The sequence below is a fragment of the Hirundo rustica genome, chromosome 5 (assembly GCF_015227805.2).
Source record: "Hirundo rustica isolate bHirRus1 chromosome 5, bHirRus1.pri.v3, whole genome shotgun sequence".
Lineage (NCBI taxonomy): Eukaryota > Metazoa > Chordata > Aves > Passeriformes > Hirundinidae > Hirundo > Hirundo rustica.
Window position 1 is genome coordinate 49,187,236 of NC_053454.1, and position 21,995 is coordinate 49,209,230.

General features: G+C 37.4%; 1 protein-coding gene across 4 annotated transcripts in view; it reads right to left on the bottom strand.

Annotated features, from left to right (window-relative positions):
• BANK1 (B cell scaffold protein with ankyrin repeats 1) overlaps nt 1-21,995 on the bottom strand; it is a 134,724-nt gene that overhangs the window by 58,222 nt on the left and 54,507 nt on the right. For all 4 annotated transcript variants that reach the window (XM_040065843.1, XM_040065841.1, XM_040065840.1 and 1 more), the window contains exon 8: nt 19,642-19,838. In XM_040065843.1, the coding sequence (XP_039921777.1) occupies nt 19,642-19,838 (197 nt within the window). The remainder of the gene's footprint in view (nt 1-19,641; nt 19,839-21,995) is intronic.

Here is a 21,995-nt window from a genome sequence, read left to right on the forward strand (position 1 = left end):
AGCATCCATTTTCAGACTTCAGAGGAATGAAATCTGAAAATGCCCAAAGCAGCTTCTTTCTTCCCTGCATTTTGTCTCCTGTGTCTTCTAACTTCAGGGAATTTTCTTTCTGCCACAGCTGGGAGTTATTCAGTCCTCTACGGGACTCAGGAAGTGAGAAAGGGAATAAATACACTATTTCATAAAACCCCATGTGACAGATGCATTTGAAACCTCAATCAAACCAGCAACATTTTGGTAAAGGATAGATAGGCCAAGAACTCCTCTACTTTCAATCAGTTCTCTGAAAACACATAAAGAAGTAGAGTGACACTGCGATCATCAATATATAGGAGCTTGGAATATTGAACATGCATATAACACCAAAATATCAGAAAAAGAATCAAGGAGGACAGAAAGTTGTGGGTTACAAAGAGTCTCATGCACACCTTTCCCATTGCATGTAATCCGACTGCAAGGCAATGAGCCTAGCAAATGAGCCTTCCTTGAGCTCTCCCTGCCAGGCAGCCATGGCTGGAAGGTGATGATCTCCTCTTGAACTGGGACACCTCTTAAGTTTGGACCTAGAGGAGGTTAGTGGTAAGCGACCAATACGACACATAACCTTTGTGCCTTGCTAGTTTTGAATCATGCCTTGCTAGTTTTGAATCATCGTTCAAATGATTGTGCTGTGCAGTAAAAGTGAACCTTGCCGTTGAGGTGCACTCCTGCAACACCGTATTAAAACCACTTTTGCTAATACCTCTGACTGTGATGCTTTCAGCAATTTAAATCACCCCAATGTAATACCTCAATTCTCTCCTTCTACCTGCAGGCCTTATGGGAAGCACTGTTCTAGCACAGACATTTCTGTAAGACACAACGGAAATTGGAGGAAGTACATTGGATTAATCCTGGGGGTCATACCAGTTCCAGAGCTGAAAGGTCAGCACAGCAGCATCAGAACAAGGTGAATAAACAATGCAGGGTATTTATATCATAAACTCTGTCTCCTCTGAACTTCAAATATGAACTCAGGTTGTACAGTCCTACAAAAAAAACCCCTGCACAACATAACCTTTAAGTTACTGCCTTACATGAAAGTTGTCTGTGATTTATATCCACTGGGTGAGGGGTGAGGTCTCTGCCTTCACATTTGGGGAATGTGAACATTGCATATACTTCCTGGAAAATCACATCATCTGTAAACTGGAAGACTGTCTGCGCACTTCTCAAGATCCTCAATGCATCATCCAAACTGAGTAGCCCACAGGCACATGGCCAGAGCACACCTATGTAAACCTCTGCCTCAGTGTTTTCACCGAGGTTGAGGAGAACCATGCTGTAGCCTAATGGATGCGTGGCTTTGAATGACAGAGTATCTGATTCCAAGCACTGGAGAATATCTAACTTCTCATCCCTACACACCTGAGTCTAACGCCATCAAAGCAAGCTTTTTTCAGGAATCAGATTCTCTAGTCTTATCTTTTTGGATCCTCTTGTAGCAAGAAGAAGTAAAGTGGAGTAGAACTCATCTCTCCAGCTCTGTGCGTGGCTCCTTACAGTACTGTAACCAATATGGAGCAAACGTGACACAAGCTGACCCGCTCAGCCATATATACAGAATATTTGTGATAAAACCCTAGATATAGACGTATAAACAGGTCAAGTTTAATGAGATGAGACATGGATAAAGAGCATAAGATTCTAGCTGCATTCCAATACTCTGTTATATATGCATTCAATTTATGAAAGTTTTCTTTTCATACTACAACTTCTGCAGAGCATAGAGGAAACTGTTTCATTTTTCAGATAACTTCTGACTCAGGTCAGGAACTTCATTTCCTAATGAGAAGTAACTCAGCTAATGTTGAAAGATTCTGCAAAATCCTTTTACTTCTAAAAATTGCAGAAATGTGATAACTGCACTTCTCTAACAAAACAAAGGATGCAGAAAATGGCAATCTTTTAGTTTGTCTGATGGAATGAAAAGAACTGCATTACTGTAGAACTGCATTACAGTTCTACAATTAGGATCAAATTAATCAATGCTTGAATCACAAAAAGCAGACAATTATTTTCAATAAGTGATAACAAAATAAAAATGAAAATAATTACAAATGGCTTGAATGAAGTTCTGTAAAATCTTAACTAAGGCTAAAAGGTAAAATGACAACACTTTCCAGTCAGAAAAGTTTTAACATTAATTTCCCACCATTTTCCTTTTAAATAAAAAAATATAGGGGTAGGGGAAGTCAAATCCTTGTTGATAGAAAACAACAAATGACAGATGTCTTCTACCTCTTATCAAATCAGATTGAATCTATGCTCTAAAATGTATTTCAGCTATGAATTCTGAGCTGTTGTCATACGCATCTCTCAAACAAGCATGCTTGAGAAATTCTGACAAAACCACTTCCCACATACATAAGCCATCCAAACATATTTGGACCAGTTCAGACTGTGCTGCTAGAACTAAGATCACCGGTATTGTAAAATCCGGAAACACCTGCTTAGAATACATCAAGTCCTGTGAAATCAGATTCTTCCTCGGCAGTGTTTTTACCGTAAGCATCAAATATTTTTAGCTGAAGTTATCTTCAAAATCACAGCTAATCCAGCATTTTAAGAATGTATAAGCACACAGAGAATCTTAAATAAGGAACTAGGCCCTAATCAGTAAGAGTATTTTTAAAAATGCCAAATAACTTGAAAATTAGAACACCCTCATGTTCTCTGAGAGATCTCCTATTCCTTACAAGTTCACCATCATCTTTTCATTGACTTTATTGAAGCCCTGCATTGTTTTGCTCACAGCTTAAGACAAATAAATAGATAGGAAAAAAGCCCCAGTGAACAAATATGCAACTCCTGGGAATGAAGTTGCTCAACTAGCAGTTATTAAAGTATCCAGAGAAAGGCATTTTGTTAAATATTGTTATACAGCAGAGAGAGATGACAGGGCATTATAGAGAAGACACTCCTTACCAGCCTGTTTGTCTTGGTTGTAATCTCTTATACGGGTGTAAATGAGAGTCACTACTAAAATCTGCCATCAAAGTGCCATAACAAATAATGCTGGTGACTCCATGATGGGATATTTCACTCTCTGAAAGCCTTACTCTGCTTGCATCAACTAGTACCCATTTCTGATGTTTCAGCATTTCCAAAAAGGAGGAAACACAAAACACTTCATAAAGGACCACAGCAATTTTTTTTCTTCCTAAATACTGTTTTTTTGTTTTCAGAAATATATCTGCAGCAGGTTTGTATGTCTAACATTTCAGCTCCCTTAAATGTATCTTATAAAGAGGAAGTTCTCTACTAATACAGAGGCCTTTCTGGAAAAGCAAAAATTAATTCTTTGTAACTGAGAAATCATTAAAATTTGCTAATGGTAGGCAGGTCTCCTGCATACAACAGGCTAAAGACAGACTAACTCCAGGAGTAAGGGAAATGAAATTAAAGAAATATCCAAGGGATTAATTTGATGAATAATCAAGCATAAGGATAATACATTATCACCATCACTAATGTTAGAGCATATTACCAATGATTGGACATAATATGGTGCTATATTAGTTAAAATTATTGTGGGTTCAGAACTAAAAGCCAGTAATTCTTACCATTAGGCTAAAACCCAATAATTTGCATTTAAATTCACATCTGTCAAGTTTCTTTTCTCTCAGCCTCCTCAACTCTGAACCATTAAGTGATGCAGCTATTTCCCCAAGCAATTGAATCAGTGACAACTAGTATGCATTCTTCTTATCATAAGATTCTGCAGAACCTCCTGTGTGATTTAGTTCCATTTCTAGTGCCAAGAGTGTTAATAGTCTCACAAGAAGAGGATGACTCATCTCTGTTCGTGAAATGAGTAACCCAGAAGAGAGTGGGGAATCCCAGCCCCCAAATATGGATTAGCAAACATCAAATTAGCAAATTCAGATAGGCACTGGTCTCTAGACTGGATTAAAAATATGCACACTACCATGCAAAAATGGAACCAGAAGGAACCTTCTGCACAAGCCCCAGCAGTTCTGATAGTAACAAATTCCATGATATTACTCTGAAATCCTCAGTAAATGAGTATTAGTCTAAGTTTCCAAAGCGCTGCAGTATAAAAATCACAAATTCATTTATGCAATTTATCAGCATCAAAAGGGGGTGGTAAAAGTTCTGCTGGCAGAATTTTCTGCAGGTAGTCCTAAATTTCTCTCAATGTCTAAATGCTGGGCTTTTCCTGCGATCCCAGACAAGAACGATCTTCTGAGTGTATGCTATAACATAAGGGAACCTGGTCTGGATAGCTGTGCCCAAATCATTCCTCCCCTCACACTGAAGCAGGAAAAGGACAGGGAGATTCCTCCCTCCATTGCTCCGTTGGTAGGAGACATGGCAGATCCACAATTATATTCTTAACTTAAGAAATTAAAATCATGATGTTCCTTGAAGTCAAAACTCCTTCTTTATCCTGCGATTTCACCAGAGAGAGAGGGACTCCTGCACCAGTTACAAATCTTGAGCTCCTACTGCAAGAATCCCTGCCAAACTTAATTTGTCTGTTTCGTTTGAAATGTATAAATAATACAGTAACAGTTACTGAAACAGCTGTGACTGAATCATCAGCTACAGTAAACACCATTTAGAAAGCCCCAATCAAAACATCTTGATAATACTGCAAGATTTGGGAAGTGAAAACACAGAAATAGACTTGCACAATCTGCTGCTCTCCGAATCCTTCAGAGAATCATCCTAAGAAGGAGGAGAAGTGGGGCAAAGCAGAAAAAGTGGCAGGGAAAGCAATCTCTTTCCTTTGCCTTACTTTTTCCCTCATAGACAACTAGTTTGTAGAACACAGATTGGAGAACGATAACCTCTCCTCAAGCTCCTGATACGCAGTCTGGCCTCTCAAAAACCCTTGCCTTCTCACTGCATACTTGACAACACACCAGCCACTTCCTCCAGTTTTGTGGAGAACAGCCTACAGTTCCTTATGAAAACAAGAGACAAGGTAACATGTGCAATTCAATTTTGGACATGACTCAGAAGCCAAAAAAAGCACAAACCTTTTTCTACTGACTATGTTTTATTGGTCACGGCAGTACAAAAAACAAGGAGGAGCCCTGTCATGCTGTTTCCACCAGATGCAAAATATAGTTTCCAGGACTAATCTTGTTCAGAAGTACTTCCTTCTGATATTTTCTATATAGATTGCCACTGTTTTTCATCACCTAGATCTAGCTATTCTTTGCTTTTAGATAAAGACATAGCAAATTACAGAATAAATAATGAATCATCTAATTGTAAGTGAATAGATAACAGAGCTCAGTTGCCACCAAAGTTACTCTGTTCCTGTAATAAAGTTGTGATTTTTGTGACTGTATGCTTAACATAATTAATCTAAAAAATGTTTTCAAACTATCAATGTAATACACAGTGGAATTCATAGAATGAGAATTCTTTAAGTCCTTAAACCACATACACATCCACAAACTTTGTGGCAAGGAGAAGGACGAAGAGAAACTGTACCAGGCAAAACACACCAAAACAAATGCAAAAATCTATCTAGACTTCTTAACTTTCAAAATAAATTTTACTTCTGCAAAAACAGTTTTTACTTCCTCAGTCCTTCACGCTTACAAGTGTGAAACTTTTCCTTTATTTGAGCCCACCTGCGCAGGTATCATTTCTCAATATATCTGATCTGCAAACAGAGGTTTACATAAGTAATTTTTTAGATATATTCCTGTGTAGCTGTCCATCTCCAATCTACTACTAGATTTACAGCAGGACTAAGATTTGGAAGCACTGAAAACATACTTATTGTCAAATAATATCATCCTGTCTACCAGTTTTTAATACTGCAGACTTACCTAGAGTGCATAAAATTAATTTTCTATGCTGTCATGTAAGTGCTCAATTTTTTTTTAAGGACATCTAGAGGGTACACATATGCAGACACAGGAACACCTTGCACTGCCAGCTACAACATGCCAGAGATAATTTCTTGAGGGAACTATATTTATTTAGCTAAGTGAGGAGATGAAGATACAGAAGTTTAATCACAAGATCTGTATGTAGAACAGCTGCTGTTTGCTATTTAGAGAATAGTGTATTTCACTTAGAGGTTCAGTATGATCAAAAAAGTGTGTCTGCAACAAGAAACAAGAGTTTCTGGTAAGAAGGCTACTTTTCCCATGAATTCACAAGAAAGAAAGACTTGAATTTTAATTTTGAATTTAGCAGTCATGTCTCCTTTCCTATGAAGCTGATTAACCTTTCCAGTAATTTCCTTGAAAAACACATTGATTCACTTGGAGAATGTGTTTAGTTGCAAAATTTTTGATAACACCCACACTAGCATACAAAACCAGAACAAAATGCTCTTATCCCTCTTTGTCCATCACTATTAACTGCAGAACCTCTCCTTTCTTTTTTTTTTTTTTTTCCTTCCCCCTCTTCTCTCCCCTTTTCTAGGCCAGCTGCGTTGTTTTCTCAGAGCACTGTCTGCTTTTCTCTCCACAGCCAGAAAGACATGGAATGTGTTATACAAACAGATTCCTTCTCTTCAGAAATAATGCTCTAACTTGTATTACCATCCAATTAGGTAATGGCCTAGCTCAAGTGCCCTGTGTTCAATAAACAATCAGGTCTTTGTGATCTGAACATCAAATCCCTGGCTGCCTTGATATTCCTTGAAGTGTGGCAAACAGACAGAAATACAGCTGTTCTTGGAGCAGATGACTGTGGCTTGCTATCACAGAAAATGTCAGGTGAAGCTATCCTCCAGCCTCTGCTTCAGCCATTTTTTCTTTCCTCTTTGTGTGCTGATAAGCAACACAAGTAGTATCAGACAGGGTAACCCATTACTTCAAAAGGGCAGATTTGGTGCCTTTTTTCCAGACCTAGAAGCTATTTCAGGGTACTTTCCAAGCATATTATCACTTAGATGTACTGCGAACCCCTCTGAGGACATTAAGCGGAGTTACAAAGGGGAAGAGAGAAGTCAGGACCCATATCCGAAACTAGAAGAGACTCTTCTGATGGGAAAGTGCAAAACATTTCTCTATGTGGAATAAGAACATGTAAGGCTGAACAACAGCTCTGTCATGTTCCAATTCCACCAGTCAGCACTACTAAGTCAGAGAAAATTAACAGCAGATGAAAATAGCTTTACACCTTCTTAACATATCCACATGTCATACATAATTAATACAACATCATCTTATAAGAACATCATCATTATATTAGCATATACAATTTAGGTAGCAATAACCAAAAAACTCTCATAACATAAAAAAAAACCTATGCATATGTGACTTCCAGATTTCTACTCCCTTTATTTTTTTCAAATCCTAGAAAGCACCTTCCCATTACTTCTGTGTAGAACATAAAATCTAACAGCCCCAAAGGTGTTAATCTTTTTCTTATTAAGTGTTGCACTACCTTGATCAAGAGAAAAATTAACATAATTTTGACTGAGACAAAAAATGACAAAGAAGAAATTACAGTGAAAGCACCTGAACTACTACAAGTTTATTGAGGCATTGGAACTATGGAACAAAGTCACAGCAAATGCAGTAATTGTGAACAAATTGATAAACCAAATATATATTTAAAATAATCAAAACAGTGGCTTACACTGTTTATGTCTAACAAAAAAATTACTTTGATAATTTTGTGCTCAGCTGGGAGTTTGATTCTTTATCTACCAAGTCTCCTGGAACAGAATCATCTATTTAGTCAGCCCAAAGAATATAAGCTCACACACAAACTGCCACTTGCCAAAATTATAAAGAATTGGGTAGATGCCCAAAAATCCCTCACTATTCCATTAATAGATAAAGTACCAGAAATCTTGCTGTGGGGAAGACAAAACAAACAAAATTATCTATTACCAACCTAAATTTTACATACATAAATGCTTTGAAATAGAATTGGTTGATAGCATAGAAATCAGAGTAAATTTCTGCAATGAATCCTCCTCCTCCCTGTGGGTCCTGGTACAGCCCATGGATTAATGTCTCATCTACATTTTGCCTTCTGCTAAGCACTGTCCTCTCCTTTGCAAATAATCATAGGACTCTGACCTAATCATTCCTTTGCTTTAATTTCATTTTTTTTCTTATTCCGTCCCTTTTCATATAAAAGGATTAGGGAAAGGAGGGGTTTTTTTTGAGAAGTTCTGAAGGACTTTTCTGAAGGAGATCTTCTCCATTCCGAAGTCCTAGTGGCATCCATTGAACCTGTGATGGTTTAAAGGTCTAATACTCTGCTGAGTAGCCTCAAAGACTGAATAAGTCTGCCAGAGTGCAAAGCACAGTGCAAGACTAAGCTGAAACAGAGGCTGGTTTAAAGGTGCTTGACAAATCAACAATTTTTTTACCAGCTTTCAGTGCATGAAGTTAAAGTAATTGTAAAAACACAGAAGAAGGGGACTGACAAAAAATGAAACTTGTCTTCAAGAGACACTCTTAGGAAAAAATTAGCTTTTTCACATAATTGAACCCAACCCAACTCAACAAAATATCTTGTTACCCAGAATTATATCTATTAAAGGCTTCTCCCAGAACATAAAGACTTTTCCTGGACAACATTTAGACCTCTTCCATCTCAAACTAACCAGCCTCACCCAGCCATAACATCTAATCATCATGTACAGACCGAAAAAGGGAAAGAAGATCCACCATCACAAAAGAGACACAAAATTTTGTGTTCCAGCAAACGCTATTCAAAAGCTGCACATCACTGTTATTATTTTTGAGTGGTTTTTTTTTGTTGTTATTGTTTGGATTTTTTTTGTGTGTGTGTGTGTGTGTAAAGTTCTTATGGATAATGTTAAAATAAATACTATCCTAATGTTAATGGGGAAAACCTACACTGAACTTGCATCTCATTCCTAATCCACAGTGTATCAAAAAATGTTATTATAATGAGAAATAGGTTAAAAAGCCCAAAGAGAATATGATATTTTATTGAGGAAGGTATGTTAGACCTTCATGGCTCTGCCCTGTTTCAGAGATTGCCTGAGATGGGAGTAACTGAGAGGCAGATCCCGACTCAGAGGCTGGCAAATACACAGGAGGGCACAGCTCTGACATTCACTCTCTCAGTAGCTACGGAGAGTAAAATTGAGGAATAAAACATATTAAGTTTGTGATTCAAATAATTTGTCTCTATCCTTCTTCTGTACCCGGACATAATTTATGATCTTAATGGGCAACATTTTTCTTGGGTTTTCTGAACTTAGATTTCCAGTCATTTCTTCAGACCATTAAAGGTGACAGGAACAGAGGGTAACTAATCTGTCTAATTTGTATATTTACCAAATAAACTTCTAACTCTAATCTTGAAAAAAATTAGCATACTCTGAGCAAACAATGCTTAAAAGAGACAGGAGCTGGGATAAAAATTTAGTATACAGTTCAGCAATTAACCATTGATGTACAGAATGACAAACACTAGCAGATTTTTGTAATGTGAGATAATTCTAGTTGTAATTCATAACATCACATTTTAATGCATAAAGTTTCATGCATCTGAGCTCTAGGAAAGATCGCCAAGTACTTTTACATATAAGCTACACCAATATGTCAATATTACATCCAAAGCAACACTCGAAGGATAAAACAAAGAACATATTTAGAATTACCAAGTGTTTAGCTAAAAACAGAATTGCAAATGTTATGAGCCAAAGACTAAAATTACTTTGTTAAATCACACTATTGACACCAATTCAGATAAAGGGATGTTCATATGTATTTCCTTTCAATGCTGAGATCAAAAATTGAAGACATCAACAACCATGGAAATATTTACACTCCAAATCACTCAGGGGCCATTCTAAACCACATTTCTATCCTCTATACTGTCCTGTTATCAGCTTGGTGTAGTACCAATAGAATCAATAACACTGATAAGACCATTACAGCAATACGTGTACCAATCTAACACAAAGCTTCCCCCAATCAGAGAAATCTGTGGATTAATCTACAGTTACTATCTAAACAAATAAGCAGTTTTCAATTAATATTTCAATGTTAACTGAATTGTAATGAACACAGTTCCAATGTACTGTACATGCAAACTTGTTTCTTTGTTATTTTATTTAATAAAAATCTAGTAGGAAATGTAATCTTTCTCTCTGCATTACATGGGTGCATTTTTTTATGCACAAAAGAAGATAAAAATAAAACCCCTAGTCTTTAATTAATAATCTAGAAAAAATGATACAAACAGTTCTCACCAATCATGACTGATTTCAAAATTCTGAAATTATGTGTTCTGGATTTTCCAGAAGAAAGGTTTTATCTTTGTTCTGTATGTGTATGATTACCTCAGCCTTGCACCTGGGTATGTCTTTTTTAACTGTTGTGAAGAGAAGAAAGAATTATATAAAATTCACTAGCTTTTACAGTTAAAACTTCCCTGATTGTGTTGTCAGTGATGACAGGTGTCCCTGGGACACAGTGGGCAGAAATGACTGCAGATCTATATACCTGTACTAGATTTTTTGTCACCTTTAAACCTCTTCTCCTTGCAACACAAGACTTTAATTAATTTGGAAGACACCTTGCAGTCATATAAAGTCTCCATGGAAAATTTTGTTCAGTCCTTTGACCCATTTATATAAGATAGTACAGACTATCAACTGGCATCATTATTTAAAAATACATCTAATCAAAAAGGATCTTTGAAGATTTGATTGAGTGATCCAATTAGGAGGCAGATTCTATTACTTCCATGGTGGCACAGATCCTTATTTCTATTTGCCTCAGTAGCCCAAGGGGGACTTGCTAGTGTCTTCCATATGACAGGAGTCATCTCCACCTACTTTTATTCTTGGGCTTCTTAGAAAGTTGTATTTATTAACAGCAGATGAACTCAGTTGGAATTCAAAAGGGCACACACAGGTGGCCAACTGCAGGTCCTAAGCAGTTCTCTAATATTTCAAGGATGTCTCCCATGTCATGTCCCAAGGCTATACAGGAGCAGCAAAATAGTCTGAAGTCTCAGGAGCAAGTAAAATCACGCCAACATGGCTCTGAAGGCTGGCATCATCAGAAAGTGCTAAGATCCAGTTATGGGCCTCACATTCACAGTGAGAGCCTTGGGGAACCTTCAACAACTGACCAAGAACTTCTCCCAAACCTCTCATATGCGAAGATGAAGATGCTGGCATGTGGCTTGTAGGGTTGAGGAGGTCTGCCCATGTCTGCTACATACGCAGCATAAATTTCAACTACAGTGATTGTGATGGTTATTTAACATATATCATAAAGCACTCTTAATAGTTACATTGGCTTTCTCCCCAAAAAAGCAGACATCTTTATGTCAAATGCTGCATGTTCTTTTGAGTTTGGTAGAGTGTGGGAAGTCAGAAAGCATTTTTAAGCTCTCATCAAAGAGAAGAAATGAAAATTATTATTACTAGACACTCTGTAGTTCTGGCAATGAAATACTAAATCATTTATTATAAAACATATGGGGACAGAAAGAATCGAAGGCAAAATAAAGAGTGTGCCTTCTGTGCAGGGTCCTCAGACAGAATTATAAATTGAGACCTCGGAGGGCTGTGTTAAACGGAACTAACACTGTGCAGGGCAGAAATGGATTTTCTTAAGTAGTTTCCATATAATGGGCTTGGTAGCCTTGAGAAATGACTTTCCCTAATGGTCATCCTATTGATGTGGAGCCCAAAGACAATTTTTCTAATTAAGCAATAAATTACAGCTGTAGCAAAGCCTGGTAACTCACTATTAGATCTATGCAGATCACCGAAATGTCAGATTGCTAAGGACTCTTACCTAAGCAAGCCTCTTACCTAACTTTACTCATTAATTCTTGATTCTCAACCTAATTTTTCTTAGAGCTCTTAGATCAAAACTCTTCCCTCAGACCTCACAGTGTCACTCAAAATGTAAGTAGTTTTGGCTTTCAGATTATAATTACCACAATAATTTTACACAGCTCCTTAGCTTGCCTATCCTTCCTTCACTTTCGCCCAATAAATCAAAAGAGCCTTATTATTGTTTTTTCCTCTGTAGTGGTCTTTCTTTATTTGTGTTTTTTTGTTTTGTTATTTTGTAATTCTGTTTTTTTCTCTTCGGAGGGGCTGGAGAAAGACACTGCTGATACGCCGTCTTTCTTTGTGCTCAACAACTTGTAAGATACGACAATGTTCGATTCCTCACAGATCACTGGGAGGCAGCCAAAAGGCATATTCCAGATAATCAGACTGGCATCATGTGCTATGTAAAGGTAAGCCTGCTTCTTGACAGCCACACATATACCTTCAAATTGCTTCACCTGACAGAGGCAAGATCTAAAACTTGCTTCTAGACTTTCCATTGAAATGCCCCAACAATCCTTCTTTCTGCAGTAAACTGGCTAGCAGACAATTTTATAAAATTTCACTTTTTTCTTTGCATCGTAAGGGCTTCTGAGATGTCTGCATTTAAGGAAGAAGACCTCCACACCTAATAATACAGTTAGTGATATCGTCATTGCAGGAAGATTGATTGAAAGGTGATAGGAACATTTTTTAAAATGGAAAAATGTGGGGTATTCTCTCCTTGGGAAAATTTCCTGCTTAACTTCATGCAACTGGTTTGTAACTTGGGTAGAAGATTCATGCCCTCACAATGAAAACACAATACATAGACTAAAAGTTCTCAACATCCATAAAAATCTCTAGCTTTTTACAAGTTTCCTATGCTTCTACCTTCAGCAGTTTCTAAACAAGCTGAATAGAAAAATGGCACCTTATGCACAACAGAATTTCAGGACAAATTTGGTCACTTTTCATGACAGAGGTTAGGCAGAAGCAGCTCATTTTCTAACACATCCTCAAGCTAGTGCAGAGTCTATCTACTTCAACTTATTCATATCCACATGTATTTGTAGACACAGAAGCTAGGTTTGACACAGGCATGCCATTGATTTCTTCAACAACATAACATGGTTACTTATTTTCTCTCTCCTATAAAGAATTGCATTTGCATTTTTTCATTAACACAAACAACTTAGCCAAATGTTTTTTAAATGTTCAAACAAATTCATTACTTAATAATGCAGAAAAATTATAAGAATGGTTCTTTTCAGCCTACAGAGTACTTCTGGAAAATGGGACACTCCCCATCGCACTTTCCCAAATGGTCCCTTAGCCATATATTTTTGCTGATGTCACACAACAAACAGTCAGAAAAACCTGCCAAAATTTGTATTTTAGCTTTTACAATACTAAATACATTTAAGAACTGAGGTATCATCACAGAATCCTTTTGCATTTTCCCTACTTCAAATTCACAAGCATTTTGCGTGAAATTTCATTAGTATTCAAGTTTCCATTAAAAATTGTAAAAGCTTTTACAAATAGGGAATTGCAAATAACTAACTTCTACTGTGTCACTGCTATAGTTACAGAATATCGAAAGGTGAGACAAAGTATCAGACAATTCTTTGGAAAAAATGTTCTCATTCATCCTAAATTACACACCACTTTCAATGGGCATCTTATACAAAAATAAGGTTTCCAAATATGTGGTTCCACTTATCATTCTTTTTGCAAGAAGGTTGCACTCAATTGCATAGTTATTGACAAAAGATGTGATCACAGCTAAGGTGCAAGGTTCTAGCCCGAATAAAAGTCAATACAGAAACTTAAAAAAAATGTATGTAGTAATGTAATGGCTGGTTTTTCAAAATGAAAAATCTAGCCTTTCCTCCTTGAAGTCAAAATTTTCTGTGCTCAGTCTGTACCTTATCTCTTCACTAAAGCATAAATTGCCTGACTTCAAAAGACAGTATATGCTAGCAAGTTTTTATTGCAGGGAACACATCCCTCTGAGAACACAGGAGGGGGGAAAAAAAAAAAAAAGGAAATCGTGTCACTTAGTAAAATAAATTCCCTAAACCAAATCTTAAACATAAAACACCGAGACCTGATAATAGGAAGCCTCTCTTGAAGAATTTTATTTGTGAATATCCATTCACAAAAGAGTGTCAAAGAATACAGTCAGTCACTTATTCATTTCATCTAGGTAAATTCCAGTGTACCAAAGAATGCATGCAATTGACATTTCTGAGCACTAAAATATTGTGGCAGGAATTAAGCCCAGCAGGCTTCACTAAGGACTCACTGGTGGATTAGAAGGAATTTCAGAAACAAGACTAATCCTCTTCTCTCTCACATAGTCTACCAGACATTTGAAAGCAATGAGCCATGAGCCAGTGCAATACTGCAATAGCATTTGAAGTAATTAAAGAAATATTGACAGCAATCAGATTCATTTAAGATTGTTCATCTTTTTACATGTGATCCTTCCTCGACAGAAAATTAATAGCTCAGGAAGACGTTGCAAATGGATGAAAAAAATCTGTTCCTTGCTGAGGAGCTCTGCCACATTAGACAGCCTTTTACTGGAACACAAAGCTAAAAATAAACGGAAGAAAATACTTCTATGTTCAGAAAGCACTGATTCCTGAGGAGCTTCTAGAACTCCCTAGCAAATGATGAGAATCCTTGTTGAAGGGATTCCTGCAGTCTAAGGATTTCCTGTCATTTGGCAATAGTAGCTAAAAAAGCCAAGTAAGATACTTTTCATATAAAACAACTGAGCAAAAAGTACCCTCAATTTCCACAATACCCTCTTTTTGTAGACTGTTTTCTATTTCATCAAGCTGAAGATACTTCAAGAGATTCTGTATTCTGGTTCAACCATGCACTTCAAAGTAAGAGATGAAAGGGGAGAGGTGTACAATGATGAGTTACTTCTCAACCTACATTTCTGCCCATCCTTTAAGTTTTCTATGATTTATAAAAAAGTATCTTGGCATTTCAGGAAGAAAAATTTCTTTCCTCCCTCCCCTGCTATCGAAAACATGTATCTTCCATAAAACAGGCTCTGAGTGAAAATTACAACCAGCTGCAAGATTGTGTTTCTCTCTGCTACTGCAGGAACTTCTAACAGCAGCGAACTCAGTAACTGAGGGTCTAGACTTTGTAGGATGCACCTCAGCAGAGTTAGAATTGCTGTAACTCTGGAAAGAAAACAAGCTGCTTCTTGTACAGCCATGCAGGGTAATCTCAATCTATGCTGCTCTCAAGGAACTTCCACCAATATGTACAGAATTAAATACTTGTATTTTTAATAGCTGCCTAAAGGATGCCTCGAGCAGGTGGACAAAAAATTAAGTTAAACAAGAAGTCCTGACAGAGTTTTGCTAGTGGCACAGGAAGAAGATTCTTCTATCAGTCTCCTGTTCTGCTGCAGATTGTTACAGACCTGGTGACAGGGCAGGTTAAAAAAAGTTTAATTAACCTGCCTTTTCTGCCTTAGACTTCTGGTAACCAGTTCTGAAATGTCAGAAGGTTATTTTGAAAATAAAGTTTAATTTGTGCTGTCTCAAATGTGTGGTGACAACATGAAATGATGCTTCAATTTTTATATTTAAATAATGTTCATGCCACCCCTAGGAATCTGCTTTAAAGGCTGAAGCCAGCAATCAGAAAGTATTTACATTAACCAACCAATAAAACATTTTCTGAATTGTGATTTTTTTTAGAACCTGTGATGTACCACAGTGGTACACAGTAATCTTCCTGTCTATGACACATTCAGCTACACAGCTCTTATTAAAAGAAAGGAGAAATCAGAAACCCAAAGAGCTGGGACAAAGAATTATGCCCATGCCAAAGCACAAATGCCTAAACCGGCTACCACTTCGGCCTCCAATTTTAAATGGTCAGGTCACAAATTGAACATACTCCTCTCCTTACTCACCTAGATGAAAGAAGGTTTCTAAGCACTATTTTTAAAGTCTTCCTTTGTGTGCTGGAAAAGAACGTAATTTCAGTGATTTCCTTATAATCTGGAGGTAGAATTTTTACAAAGATTTAGAAAGCCGCAGCTGGTGGCAAGAAGAACAAGCTCGTGTAGAAACACCTTTCAAAGACAGAGCATATGCAGAAGGCAAACATCTGAAATACAATCCTGATATCCCAGAAATCTACTGTCACTTAACAAGGTACTACCTGTTACAGGTACTGGAACAGCTGATTGCAGATATGTTTTGACCTGTGGCTAATGGAAAGCATTTCCTACTGGCATTTGAGCCATCAAGCTGGATCAGCTGAGCTCCAAAGGCTCAAACACAAGGACTCCTGCCAGTATTCCTACCAAAAGTCTCTTACTAGTTTTAAATTGACTTGATTCAAGCAATTCAGCCTATAAGCAATTGTGGAAAACAATCAAATACTTGAAGGTATAGAGGAATAAAAATCAAAAGACTAAAAATTCAGCATGTTATTGCTGAATCTTAAGTGATGTCCCTCTTTTATGGCGCAGAAGAGGGAATTACTTTATCTGAACTATAATGAAACATGCAGAAATTAGAAATTAATACCCATTGAGGTGGCTTTGTGTTAAAATGCAAAAAAAATACAATTTGCTCAAAAAACTGTTGGCACATTTAAAACTGAGTTTCATTATAATCCTCACTGAAGATTCTTTTGGGCACAGTTTCACCAATTTAGTACCTTTAATAGAAGTCATTCAAGTATTGTAATGTTTCCCCACCAGAGCAGACATTTTCAAGGAGTATCTGAAATGCAGGAATTCTGACAGAGAATGCAGACTCTACCACAGTGGAAGCACAGATCCTAGTGGGCGTGAGGTTTTAGCATTTAATGACCTTGCACTGCACTTCATACTGGGACTAAAAGCAGCAGAATCTCTTCTGTCTGTGTTCATTCAGCTGAGGAGCATGCCTCGTGATGTGGGACCCTTCCCTTGTGCTCTGCTTTGACACACCAGGAAACCAGCTCCCAACATAGCCACCAGGCACTCCAGATCTGTCTTCTGTGGCTGTAACTCTCCCCACATCAACACTGTCAGTGTCCAGCTGCAGAATGAGGCTTTTCCTTTAAACAAGGACAGGGCACTTGTCCATTTAGATGACCCCGTGTGAAAGCCAGCCAGCTCCCATGGCTCACCCTTGCCAACAGAGCCCCGAGCACCTTTCCACTAAGCCTGCTGGACAGGGAAGCTGGAGGGCCTTACCAACAAAGCAGCTGCAACTAAAAGCCCTGAGCACTGAGCTCAGCTGACACCAAAAAGGGCTGGACAGCCCTGCACAGCCCGCTGGGCTTGAAGGTAGAAATAGTAGCTGAGTTGTTGCTACTTCATCTTTTGATGCTTTCTCTCTCTAATCATCTCAGGCAATTCTTATTCCCCTAAGAATTCTCCAGCTCAAAATGACACTTTTGGGTTCTTTTTGGTTTCTCTCCACCAAATGAAGGACACTGCAGGATTTTGGAAAAAATCAAATGTATGTTTTAATGCATTCATTTTTCTGGAACCCTACTGCTCTTTAAGATAGAAGCAATGATTTACTATGTGTATTTGGGAGCTATTCCTTAAAGGAACTACCAAACACAAGTAATACCTCTAAAACAGTGAGAGGTGTGCCAAATGCAAAAGTACTTCTACTGTAATAATAAGTAATGTCAACACTACAGCTGTAATGGGAAGTTCCAGGAACATGGTTAAACTAAATTCTTCTTGGCTCAGAGCCATGCAATATTTCTTTTCCACATTCCCATCAATTACAGAGGTACAGTAAGTGTTTTTGTGCTTAAGTGCACTATTACAGGGGACACAAATAAGCCATTTTTCTTCCAGTGGTTGGACCTAACATTTCTATAATATCATATTACATTCGGCAGACTTGAAGCACACTCAGATTTTTACTAATGTTGCATTAGTAAGCCACACCATTTGAGTCAACTGGAAACAGGTAGTACAACTGCAATGTCCTAGCCAAACTACACATATTTACAGTGTCCATAGAGTAGATTTTACTTCAATACTGGTATAAGTATTCACACTTGGGGAAGCAGAGAACAATTACTGTTAACTGTTTACATGAAAACAATAGCAGGTATGTACCATGAGAGAAGTGTTTTAATGAAAAATTACGTTGTAGAGCTTGGTTGCCATTTTAGTCTGACAAATTTACACTTAGACTTTATCAGGACAATTAATAATGTTATTAATAAAGAAAAGCTAACCAGAGGTATGCTCACACTTTACATGCTTTTTAGAGTGAAAAAAATCAGCCTCACAAGCACTGCCTTCCATCACTGACAAAGTCTATTAAAATGTGAAAAGATTCTAGAATGACAATGTACTCTCTGCGTATCAGCTTAGTCTGCCTGTACCATGCATTTTTGTCTTCCATTGAAGAAGTCCCAAATAAAAGTATGAGTGCATTAGGATAAAAGCAAAATTACCCATTTTCTGAAGCTTCCAGTTCCATGTGGAATGCACAACAAAGACATCAGAAATTGAGTTTTTACACTAGTGTAAAAAATAAATGTCCTATGGAATTAATCATTATCATTAAACATGAAAAATTATCAATGGAAACCATGTTTCCAAAATGGTTTTTCATCCATGTTTCAACCATTCTGCTCATACGACCATCTTAGAAAAGAAATTGAGTTATTTCACCAGGAGTTAAGTATTACATTATTCATATTCTGCCTGTTCTTACCAATCCTTTACATACAATTTCACTGACCTTTATCTGTATCAGACCATACAAAGACAGCACCTAGCCAGATACACAGGTAGGAGGGTTAGGGAATAGAGTTCCTTTCTCTTCAAGCCAAACTGCTAAACTCAAAGAAATGAAAAGCCTGACTGTACACATCAGACTGCTACTAGCAGGAGGTTTCTGACCAATGCAAGGATGACTGTGAGGCAACTACAGCAGTTAGAAATTGTTAAATGTGAAATTACTAACGTGGTGATCCAGGAAGACAGCATGGTTTTATGGACAGCTTTATGCTGGATAGTAAAAAGGAACATATTTTCTTGAGTTAAAATTGATCTCAATTGCGATCTCAAAAACTGTAGAATTATCATATCAGTGCATATTACAGTAAGCACAAAAACAGTTGAAATAGGTTAAAGCTCTCAAATGTCACTACAGTACATTGCTTTTTTACTGCAATTCTGTTACGTTTTATTTGCAATAATTTGCATGGTAGAACTATCCAGAGACCCCTATTTTACTATTACCTTTCACGTGGAAAGGCAACTATTGCCCCAAACCCCTTCTGCTTAACCAGCTGAAGAAAGATTTACTCCATCTAAAGGTGATAAAATTTACACTTCCTTCACAGTGGCATGAACAACCAAGGCAGGGAAACAACTTATTTTTGAACAGTGAAAAACTGCAGTGCTAAGAGAGTTCACAGTCCCTTTTAAACTGACCTTTAAAGAAGCCTTTATGTCCTACTCTAGACCGCTGCTCCAGACTACCTACAGTATAACCATTGTTATATAACCATTGTTTGGGTGCTGAAAGCATCAATCTAACCAGGCCACATAGAGTACTTCTGGTTCACTGTTCTCCTTTCCATTACATACCTAATATTTGAGCAGCACAAAAGCTCTGATCTTCACCATCAGTGCACAAAGAAAGCGCCTGTAGCCTATTTTGACCCCTCTTTCTGAGACCAGAGAATGATATTTTCAGACAGAAGGACTACAACACAGTATTTTCTTGTAAAGACTAATATGGGATCTCAGTAGTACACCATCTTAGCCCCCTGGTTGTAGATGACATACAGAAAACACATGGACTTACTGACAGTTCTTTGATTAATTTTCTTAATTCCTTGTGCCCGTGCTTCTTCGCAATACTTTCTGGATCATCTCCATATTTATTGGTTATTTTGCAAGCCTGTGTGGCCTCAGGACAACTGAGTAGAAATGTTGCAAGCTTCTTCAAGCCAAATCTGGCTGCACAGTGAAGCAGGGTAGGAAATTCTTCCAAATGGCTATCTATATAATGGAAACAAAGTCTTAAGAAACGAAAGTTCTGCTTTAATAGAACACCTCTTCTATAAACATCTTTTGAATATTAGTGCTGTGGAATCACAGTTATCAAGCTCCCAATATTGAACTAACACCCAAAGAATTATTTTTTCAGTTAACAGTTTTACAGTGCCTATACATATAAAAATAAAGAAATCTCATTTTTATCCTGACAGAGGGATTTTAAAGCACTTCAGTTCTATTGAGAAATAAGTTTTCTTGCAAAGGACAGAAAATTCTACAGCCAAGACATGGTTTTGCTTAGGTAGAATATTTTTGAGTGGGACATGTTTGCAGGTTTATGATGCTATGTTTTGATATTAAAAATAATTTCTGAAAATTCACAGGACTACCAGACACTTGGAAAAATTTGCTTATCCCTGTAATGAAAAATCAGAGAATTTAAAGATGAGTGTATTAGACAAAAGACTTTTAGGATTTAACTGAAATAACATGATATTAATTTCTAACAAAAAACCATTTTTACATTGGAGCACTGGGACATTCAGCATCTTCATGTATTTTAACTCTAGGAGCAACCACAAGTTGCATACAACAACAACAACCAAACAAGCATCAAAAAGAAAAAGCGTTCAAGCATAAAAAATACTTCTTTCTGCATTCATACTCTACTTTCTGATCACTTGTGGTTTACTGTGTACAACTGGTCTATAAACCAGCACGCAATGTATCTCTTCTCCAGGCATGCATCCAGACTGCCCCAGGAATCATCAACTTTTTGCACCCTGAGGGTCTTTCTTACCCCAGTGCATGAAGGAAAGCTTCTTCTAGATTGCTTGGAGCCTGGCTCTTGCCAGGGTTCAACTGACAGTCCCTAATTCATCTTATTCTCCATCACTGTCTGCCTTCTATGCAATTCCAGTGATTTACTCATTCCCATAATTTTTTTTCCTGAAGAGCTTCAGTCTAGTTAATTGGGCTGTGTAGAGAACCAACTCCACCACACACACTGCTCTCTCCTCAACCTTTTCCAGCTTTACTGTAATTATTTTGAGATGACAGGAGACGAGCTGCATATGATACTCAACTTTGGGGTGAGCCATGTAATTCATGCATTGCCATAATTATGTCCTGTTTTGTTCTCAATTCCTTTTCTAATAATTCCTAGTATTTCATTAGATTTTCGATCTGCTGCCTAGCAACAAGTTGATGTTATCATGAAACTGCGCAGTCTTATTCCTCAGCACTCATAGCCTGCTCGAATCCTCTCATTTTGGATACCATAGGACTGCTTTTTTTCACTTGCACCACTTTGGTTTTACCTGTAATGAATATCATCTGACATTTTACTGCATAATTACTGCATAAATCTCTCATTCTCTCCAACTCCCATTAGCCTTTTTTCTTACTACCCTGAACACTTTGTATCACTAGCAAAAACAAAAAACAAAAAAAAAAAAAAACAAACAAAAAAAAAAATCCCAGTTGCCTGACTCCTTATTTTGCTCAGTTGTTTATCCATACCCAGTCAGTTACTGATGTAACCAGGTTTACTGACTCTTAAAAAAACCTACAAGAAACTCATAAAGCCAGACTTCACATTACAGAAGACTTATTTTATTAACACTTCTATTAATTTGTCCCTTAGAGATAACACATTAACCTGTTTCTAGATCACAAGGTTGCCTGAGAAACTGGGTTCTGGCATCAACTCCTGGTTTGGTCGCAACTCCTAGTACTAAAGAAATGAAATATTTTATTGTTAGAAACCCAGATATTCTACTTTAAAATTTCCTCAGAGCTCTTAAAGAATGCCAGTTAGTCCTGGTAATTTCTTTGTGCTCAACCTGCCTGGTTTTGCAATAACTTCCTGGTCCCTTCAACTCCAGACAGTCTATTTTCATGTGTCTCCTATCCAGGACTGCAGCTTAGGAAATTACTCAGTTTCTCCTATCTTCATGGAGTTTTATTTTATATCCTTTTCATCAGTTGTCCCACAGGTTAGCCAGCACATTTTCAGCCCACAGTGTGCAGGAAGAAGTTACAACACCTTTTGGAAATCTCTTAGCTGCCAGTCTTTAAAAAACTTTCTAATTTTTACACTCTTCATAGTGAAATTTGGCTCAGCAGTGGTGAATTTGTGAACCCCCCTGCCCACCCTTT